Genomic DNA, 9,509 nt, shown 5'->3' with positions numbered 1-9,509 from the left:
CCATGAGGCTGAAGCTAACGGCATCAGTTACTGCCCTGTCCTGTGTATGTGAATTATATCAGGATATGAACGTAGAACAATTAATTAATTTAAATGGAGCTGCAGCACATTTAAGGAGTGGATGTTGACTTTTAACTTAGTTTTAACTCTTTTATTTCTTTTATTTCTATATTGTTGGTGGACAGTTTATGAAGTCAGTTCACTGCTTGATCAAGAAATTCATAGGCAAGTATTTAGTATGTTTTTTAAAGCAAAAATGGCCGAAATGTGCTTCTACTAGTGTCGCTATTGGGATTCCTTTGCTTTTCTCAGTTTTATGTCGTTGTAAATCGTGTCTCGTCTGTGGTTTGGACTGTTCATTATTCAAAGCAGCTCCGTATTAGCCTGGACCTGGACAACGTGGCCAGTGGGCTCATCAGTGATGTAGCGTGAGCTGATTGGCTGTCAGGCTGAGCCCTGCAGCTCCGTGATGTTGTGAAGTGTGTTGTTCTGGTTTGGTTTTCTGATTCTAGCAGCTTTGTACTTAAAGTTCACTGTTCAGCAGTCGAGCACAACTCTGTCTTCATTATTTCTTGTTAGGCTGCAAATAATCATTATTTTGTAGACTGGGTTTCTAACTGAGAAATAGTAGAACAGGGACATTTACAGCCTTGGTTCCTCCAGATGAATGTTTGACGTTGTTGAGCTTCGTAGGGTTAGCATGCTCTGCTGTAAGCACAGGCAGCTTCATTGCACAACAGTTTGGACAAAACATGGAACAAAGAAATGTTGAATCACTTCATCTTTTAATGCAAGTGTCTCAGATGTGAAGGCAAAGGACTTCCTTCAGGACTAACGCATGATGAGCTTTTTCCTGAAAGACTGTTCACTCATTTGCTGTGCTGGAGTTCCAGAAGCTGCTCTCAGCATCCATTCCTAACCAGGCAACGAGATGTCTGAATATAGATCACAAGTATTGACACCCTTCTCCGGCTCATATTCTTTCCTCGCTCGTACACCGTGTTTGCACTTTGGAAGCTGTTGTGTTGGCGGGCTGACTACGCCCTCGTCACGTCCCTCCAGAGACCAGCAACAAAAAAATGGAAAGAAATGTGAAAGGAGCAAAGTATGAGCTGGTGCATCATTTGTTCTCTTCATGGAACAGACTGGTTCCCTCTGCTGCATACAAACTACAGCACCAGGCCTTGGAAAACACCAACAACTTGCGTTTTCATGCCAGATGATGCATTCCTTGGAGGACTCATGTTAGCGTCATGACAGCTGGACCTCAGATCCAGTGGACATGGATGAGGCAGCACAGCGCCGCCCCCAGCCTCCAAGGGAAATAGAAAGTGAATCCAGAAGCTCGATATGTCAGGCCCTTAAAGTGTCTGATATGTTCTGGAAAGATTCCTGATTTATTCTAGTTTTTCTGGCTTGATGAGAAGCTGATGTGGTTTCTGCTGGTGACGCTGAGTCAGGATCGTTTCATTCAATCAGTCAAGCAGTGACGTTTTTTATCCTCGACTCCGTTTCAAGGTTTCCTTCGTTAACGCAACGTGCTGACTGCTCTTCGTTTTTGCTGCCAAAGCATTCCTGTCTCCGTTGCTCATCACAAAAACGTCACTCATTGCCTGATTTGCGATGGGGAGGATCTCTTTAAGTGGCTCCGGACGCAGCCCTTACACTTTCTGCTTCACTTCCTGGTTTCAATCAATGCACTCATTCATCGAAGCCTTTTTCCTTGGTAGTGATGTTCCTGCTCTCCTTTATGTCCGTGTCATTTCCTAGTGACCCAGCGGTTCTGGCTCTCTTTAATGCTGCATCTTTCAGTTCATTCATTAAAAAGTATGTAAGTATGTAAAAGAACAGTTTATGTACTTCAAAAGGAGGGCGCTGTGAAGACGGTAAAGCTTTAATGCGTGTGATCCATTTCGAGCAAGATGTGATGATCAGTTCACCTTTCACTTAGTAATGCCAGTTTTCTCTCCACGGTCATGAAGTTGCTCCATCTGTCTCTGTCTTGTCATCGTTTACTAAACCCAAACCAACAATGAATTAATCTGGCGAACCGGTGTTCCCTGCGTCGCCGAACCCGTCTGTAGGGTTCGGGTTCTTCGATGTCAAAGAGCTTCATTCCTGGAAACCGTGAACAAGACGTTACGCTGGTCGGAGCAGCGAACTCGTAGGAATCCACGACGGAAATAGTCCCTGACGCAGACACAGAATACGTTTCATGTCTGGTTCGTTGCCTTTGTCAGAAAGTTAAGGAGCACTTCTAAAGTAAAGAACTCACACATTAGCCCCCCATGCTGACTGGTGACCAGAAAAACAGATGTCAATGTGATTTCTGTGTGTCTTTCTCCACAGGTGAAGGAGGAAGGATGATGGACTATAACCCGGATGCCTCAGACCGCAGGGCCACTCTGCCTGGTTCCTATGACCCGGTGGTGGAGCGGGAGCTCCGCGCTCTAGGCTCTCGCCCCCCAGGGTCCCATCTGGACCCCGCAAACCCAGCCAGGCAAGCCCTCGGCGGGGTTCCTACCGAGGGGGCCCCTCCTGTCCGTCACCTGGGTGTGGAACCGCTCATTCGGGCGTCTCACGCTAACCTGGCCCGGCCGGTTCAGGGCTCAGAGGAAAGTGTTTCTGTAGGCAGCGACTACTATGGAAGCATGTTCAGCCTCTACAGAGGGAGAACATTTTCGATGCCGTTATAGCACATGGCTCGTTATTTCCAGGATTCCACCCAAACACAGATAGACTGGCCACAAACCCCAAATTGCAAAGAAAACTGACACATATGGCAAGACCTTCTGTCCTTCATCGTATTCCCTTGATTAGAAAGCTCTTCATTTGTTCTCCTGTTTCATACATTCAAGGTGTTTCTATTTGGTGGCACACTTTCCTTTGACTCTGTCTTCTTGCTGTGGTTTGTTTTCAATCTAATAATGAACGAAATATCGTTCCTAATCTTGTTAATATTTCTTCTAGCTACTAGAGAGGATATCTGCTCGCACATATTATTCAGCACTTCTGGAAACTGTGATTCCTCTTTTTACCGACTGCATGTTTTTTACTTTTGGATTGACACCTTTATAGGTTTGCAGTGGCATGCATGGGTTTCTGGCTTTGATCCGAGCTGATATTAGCATGAATGTTGTCACAGGTTAATGATCATGTTATCCACAGGTTCTTTTGAGGCATGATGTTTTGTATCTGAAGTTAAAGCAGAGGCACTCTGCTGGTGTTTTCTATCCACTCAGTGCTGCAACAAACCTTCAATTTCCAGTTCTGACTGTCTCGAGTTTCTTTTATTTGTTAGATTAAATTCTTAGCAAATGTTACACGCAGGCAAAAATATTTATTTGTCATTTTATTTCACATCATCTGATATGTTGCTCATGAGGTGAGACACAAAGAGCACAAGACAACACAACAGACTAACAAGACAAAATGAACCAAACTGACATTCAGCTCCATCTTTATGACTCCTCCAAAGCCTTCTTCAGCTTCACCAGAGCTCTAAATTCACACCTGCATTTCCCCTCGATCCTCACCCGTCTAGGGCTCAAACTGCTGATGAATCACAGGGGTTCTCGTCCCAGGTCCCTCTGTCCTCCCCCCAACCACCTCTCAGCACACACAAAAACAGCATCAGCACCCAGAAACAAGAACCGGACAAACCCAAACCTTCAGACCCCCGAACCTCGAAAACAGACCAAACATCTAACAGTCTCGTCATGACGCCCAAACTGGCTCGTGCAGGACCCAAGATCTTTGACAAAGTCTGGGCTTTTGAGGAGCGAAGGTCCAGCATGGATCTGCCAGGAAGGGCAGCTGCCTTTGACTCGGACGACAGCATAAAGAAGACAGGAGGCCCCAGCAAAGAGGAGGGCCAAACCCAGCAGGGAGCAGCGCACCGGCGAGCAGCGTTCAAGCAAAGGGCCTCTTCATTAGAGGACAGGACCAGCTACTCGCAGAGGGTCCAGAGCTACCAGAGCAAGTTTGCAGAAGAGCTCCAAAGGATCAAGAAACTTGTGGGGAAACCAAGCTTGAAGAAGGCGTATTCCACTGAGCAGCTGTCGCAGAAAGACAGGCTGAACCCAGGGAAGCTAGAACCCATTCCTCCCCTCGTGGTCAAGAAGCTGGAGGCGAGGGAGCGAGCGCTGGAGGACGGTAGCGCTGGAGACAGAGTCCTGCAGAGTCCTCCACAGGCCCACGGCAAACGTCTGGAGAATCAGAGCAGCAACCCTGAAAAGGACAAGATGACACATTCAGATTCACAGGGGAAACCGGCAGAAAGCTCATCACGACGAAGCACGGGGAAAATCTCTGTTGCCATGGAAACGGCACCAGTTCACCAGTTACCAGGGCAACCATTGCCAACAGCCACAAGGACAAGCTTCATCAGGTTTGAAGATTATCTTTACTGATGGATTTGTGTGTTTTTTAAGAATTACATGGATGACAACTTTGACATTTTGTTAGCTGAGCAGAACTGAGCACAACATGGAGCTGATTTACCTTTACACTCATTCCAGACTTACTGTCAGGCCTCCATGACCGTTTTTCTGCCTTTCCAAACAGGGAAACCCTACAAAGCTCTCAGGCAGCTGAAAAAGACACACTTGATGCCACATCGCACAAATATTCATCCTCCTCCAGAGACCAGGGGACGGCTTCAAGGAGAGGCACCGAGATGGACAACGGAGCAGAACGCAGATCAGCCAGCCCAACAGGAAAGAAAGCATCCCCAGGAACTGTGAGGGAACCAGGGCCCCAGCATCCAGCCAAGCCACCACGGCGCACCCCATCACCCACTCCTTCCATCAGCCCCTTCCTGAAAAGGAGGAAGGCGGAAGCAGGGAGGACATCTCCAGCCTTGAAGATGAACATCCCCGCTATCCTGGTGGAGGATGAGCCCATGGAGACAGAAAGAGTTGCAGACAAGAGCAAGACCAGGAGGAGCAAGAAAAGCAAGAAAGGCCGTTCTACTCAACCCAGGTCTCCAGAGGAAGGTAGGAGAAGTCATTGATAAGTGCAGTAGTTTCCTGTTGCAGTTGCTTGTATGGTCCTAAGCTGCTGGCTCAGAACATGGGTTAGATGCATCAAAGTCAGTGAGAAAGGCCCAGAGTCTCTCAAGACAAGAACATAGAAATCACAGTTTGAATCTTTGTCTTTTTGATGTTCCGACCTCATGCTCCTGACACGTTGGTTGGATTTCAACACAGCGGTGGCCTTAGCTTGCGTGACTCTCCCCTGTTGGCCAGTCCATGTTCTTCTTTTTTATTTTACACCAGCATGTGATAAAAGCTCCCACCTTAATAAAATCCCTTCAAGAATCTTATATGCTACACCCAGGGTTTTCTGAAAAGCAGCGTTTCTCTGACCAGCGCCACAGCGCAGCTGCAGGCTCGCATCATATCACTGCTTCCAACAGGGATGCAGTGGAGTCCTGCAGAAAGCACAGCAGGTCAGGACATGAGATGTTCAACAGGTATAAAGTTACTCTATAAGAATGTAAAGAACAGCATTGTCTATGTCAGCCTCTACTCTGGAGAGAGTGGGACACGATCAGCTACATGGGAGCAGTCACACATGGACAGCTTTCAAACATCTGGTGGCTTTTGTTGTTGTGAAATACTGAAAGTAGTTGGAGTTTTAATAAAGAGCTTCCACATCATAGAAACTAAAGCCTTCATGTGGTTGTCAAAGAAGAAGAAAGGTGGGAGAGAACTTGAAATATTACACACAAGAACACTGAGAAGAACAACGAGGGTGTGTTGTCCACCTTGGAACGCTAATCAGACTCCACAGTTACCGATTCACACGGGGACCCCAAAAAAGCAACTGGCCCAGTGCCTTGCTTTGGGACCTGACCCATTTTTCAAAACCAGGTAACGGAGGGCAGACAGCTCCACATAAACACTTGTCTTGCTTCCAGGGGCTTCGTCTGATGACTCCTACCGGTCTGCTGACGAGGAGCCGGCCGAGGGCCCGAGCTTCGAGCAGCCTCTTCAGGACACCATGGCGCCGAGCGCCTCAGAGGTCACGCTGAAATGTATCATCACTGGCAGCCCATCGCCCACAGGTACAGCTTCAAACCTGAGGAAATGTATTACTATAGTTCAATTTAAACAACCGACCGATCAGATAAAGAAAATGGAAAAACAATCCAGCACCCATCAGCATAGAAACCAACAGATGAAGCAGAGCAGAGAGAGAAAAAAGGAAAAGATTCCAAACGATGACAAATGAACCCAGCGAGCGTGTCTTCAGTCCTTTAGCTCTCATGTGTGCCACAGAGGTTTTAAAGGCTGCCAGGTGCTCTTTGTGGGCTCATTCTTTAAGTTAGTCAATAAATAAAGTTTTCCTTTTTCATCTTAGTTACAAATTAATAAACCCAAAGAAGTTTTACAGAAAAAAACAAGAATCTTAGTGATATAACTTGATGACGAGCAGAATATCACTAAAAAGTGTTTTATAGCACTTTTTTTTTGCTTGTTTGCATTAATACGCTGTGACTGTATGTTTAGCTTTGTATGAAAGGACTGTATTTACTGTCAAACGCTGTCAAGGCAGATTTAACACAGGAGCGTAAATATGGGTTAGGGTTAGGGTTAGGGTTAACCCTAACCCTAACCCTAACCCTTAAATGTTGGTATTTTAATGGAAGGAAAAGAACGAACCTTCTTCATTGCAGATCTTTGGAAAGGTGTATTTTTCTACACACTTCTCACTTCTGTGAGAAGTGTGTGTTGAGTGTGTGTTCTGCCTTCTCAGTGACGTGGAGGAAGAACGGTGTGGAGATACGGAGCGATGCCTTCCATGTGGTCAGAGCTGAGGGCCAGCAGCACAGTCTGCTCATAAAGGAGATGAGGCCGAACAACGCCGGGTCGTACTGCGTCACAGCTGTCAGCGCGGCGGGCAGCGCGTCCTGCAGCGCTGTGCTCTACATCCAGTCAGGTAGGACCCGGCCAGCGACACACCGAGGCTGTGAGAGTGACACATTTACGAGCATGCAGCACAGATAGAAATGAAGGCACATGACAGCGATGCTCTCCTTCAAATGCATGAACATGTTGACTCACACACACTCTCGCTTTAATCCGCTGCCAGTCCTCCTCCGCCTGACATTCTGTCTTAATGACTACAAAGGCCTGCTGGAGCTCAGCATCCCAACCGGGGCTCCTTGCAGCGATAGTTGCCATGACAACCCATTAATTCTTGAAGGCACTGAGCTGCTGTCGGTGTGAATTCACAACGCAGTCCTGCCCCGTCACACAAAGGTCTCCTGAGTCTGAAAGGCAGCCATGACATTCAGAATCAGGAGGAAACAATAAAATGTTCCTTCTGGAGGAGGTTAGTGCTCCAGATGTGCGTGTGTTTATGTTGTGAGGGAAATGCTGGTAGCACCGCTCAGATGTGAGCAGACACTGGTTCTGTCCCACCAGCAGCACCGGGCCTCTGTTGCCATATTAGGCCAGTGGAGTCTAACTTGCAGGAGTATTTTTAGCTGCTCTCTTGTTCTCTTGGGTAATTGCTGTCTGCTTTATGTTCCTGTGTGCGAGTACTGCTGCAATCATGGAGTTTTTCATCAGCCTAGATTTCACGCTGCAGCGCTCGAAGATGGAGATGTCAAAATGTGGTGGGAGATTATGTGAGTCATTTTAGCTGGTTAAGCTGGGAATGGAGAAGATTTTTGGCAGGTGCAAGCTAGAATAGTGGGAGAGATTGATTTGTGGGCTTCAAAGAATATCAGACCTCAATATGGTGCAGGAGCTTCACTCTGTGTGGTTGTGATTTGTGCATAAAATGTCAAACTCTGCCCAGCTATTCATTAGTTTCATAGTACCATCATCCTGTTTGGTATTAAATCACCAAAACTTTCACAAACTCTTCATCAACTATTGTCTGAAATGTTAGAGAGTACATGGCAGTGATGGGACAGAGGATGGAAGTGAACAGTTGTGTAAGAGTTGGCAGGTTTACATGTAAACACTCCACAGAGGGACTCCCTGGTGCACAGGCGCTGCTCCGAGATGTGACTCTAGGTAGGTTCTTCTGTTATTTTCCATTTTAATGCCAGAATATCCACCTCCGTTCCTTCATGAGTTAGCATGAATGATGTTCTCTGCAAAGAGGACAGCTGGAGAGTCCAGTTTATTGATATTGGTCAGATCTTCCATGTATAGCATCAGATGTGTTGGTCTCTGTCGTATTCTGCCTCCAGCTTACAGCAGATGACCCAGTTTCCTTTCTTTTTAGTTCAATGAGTTCATTTAAAAAATCCCGTCCACTCGACTCTGCTGCTCTCTTCTCAGAGGAGGACACGCTTTAGCTCTGCACCACTCATGGATTCGATTCATTTTCAGTCCGTTGTCACAACGTTATCTGCACGTTCCAGATGAGAGTTTTAGGTTTCACAAAGGAACTGAGGAGCTGAGACAGAAAGAAAGCGGCAAATGTAGAAAGAGACAGGGCCAGGGTGGCAGCGCTTTATATTCCTCCGTGCGGCTGTGAATTATTTCTGAGTGCAGGAGAAGCTGCCAGCAGTCCAGACACTGTGTCTGCTCTGCAGCTCCTGGGAGTAAGTGAATGATTGGGTCACGGATTAAGGGATTAATTCATTATCAGTGCAGTTACGGTCACTTCGGAGAGGTCCCTGTGCTCTGTGTGTGTGCGTGCGTGTGCGTGGGCGTGCACGTGGCCCACTCATCTCGAACTCTGCACTCCGTGTTGCTAACATCTCGTCTTGGCAAAGACAGTCATCTGCAGAAAGGCAGGCAGAGACTGTAAACACGGCAGCTCTGACATGCTGCTCTTGTCCAGCAGTTTAACGAGCTACCCTGGTGCACAGTTGACATATATCAATTTAATTACTCAAATTAAAAAGTGTGCTAATCAGAGTCGACTGTCTTCATGAACCCAAATAAAAGGGAATTAGATACAGCAGTTGTTGGCTCATTGTTGTGCTTATGTCCAGTGTCACTTTTCTGTTCCGCACAGAGCCAACCCACCTACAAAGTGGGAAATCAGCCTTTGCCCTGGACGCCAGCAGTCCACTGCAGTCCGATGAGGAGTATCTGAGCCCTCAGGAGGAGGCCATGGAGGTCTCACCTGCTCAGAGCAAAAGGGTCCATTTCAAAGAGCCTCCCTCATTTCAGGTAAGACTATCCGTCCATCCATCCATCCATCCATCCATCCATCCATCCATCCATCCATCCCTACAATGACCATGACCACTGACACCATTGTGGTGGGCTCGTCACCAAAGGTGGAGTGCAGAAGGAGGTCCAACGGCTCACAGAATGGTCAACAGGGTGGCGAGGGTGTCTCCTTAGTCTCCTGATCTTCCTTCGCTGCACATGACTTGCTAACTGTATATTGTACCCAGTCCAGCTCGCTGTCAGTGACTCTGCAGCCACGGAGTCACAAGAAACATGTCTGGGATCAGAGCGCCCCCTGCCATGAGGCCAGAGAACTGCCTGCCTCACCTGGAACCTCTTCTCAGCCGTTTATCATCGCTC

The 9,509-nt window shown here is 47.3% G+C and overlaps 1 protein-coding gene across 1 annotated transcript in view; it reads left to right on the top strand.

The window, feature by feature from the left end:
- Positions 1 to 9,509, top strand: part of LOC103358966 (striated muscle preferentially expressed protein kinase-like) — a 51,013-nt gene that overhangs the window by 20,511 nt on the left and 20,993 nt on the right. The window contains exons 4-9 of the mRNA XM_008284128.1: positions 2,350 to 2,500; positions 3,545 to 4,390; positions 4,567 to 4,997; positions 5,924 to 6,070; positions 6,763 to 6,945; positions 8,989 to 9,146. Coding sequence (XP_008282350.1) covers positions 2,350 to 2,500; positions 3,545 to 4,390; positions 4,567 to 4,997; positions 5,924 to 6,070; positions 6,763 to 6,945; positions 8,989 to 9,146 — 1,916 coding nt within the window. The remainder of the gene's footprint in view (positions 1 to 2,349; positions 2,501 to 3,544; positions 4,391 to 4,566; positions 4,998 to 5,923; positions 6,071 to 6,762; positions 6,946 to 8,988; positions 9,147 to 9,509) is intronic.

The sequence above is a fragment of the Stegastes partitus genome, unplaced genomic scaffold, assembly GCF_000690725.1.
Source record: "Stegastes partitus isolate 25-593 unplaced genomic scaffold, Stegastes_partitus-1.0.2 Scaffold348, whole genome shotgun sequence".
Classification (NCBI taxonomy): Eukaryota; Metazoa; Chordata; class Actinopteri; family Pomacentridae; genus Stegastes; species Stegastes partitus.
The sequence above is the reverse complement of the archived record's forward strand: the minus strand, read 5'-3'. Positions and strand labels throughout refer to the sequence as shown.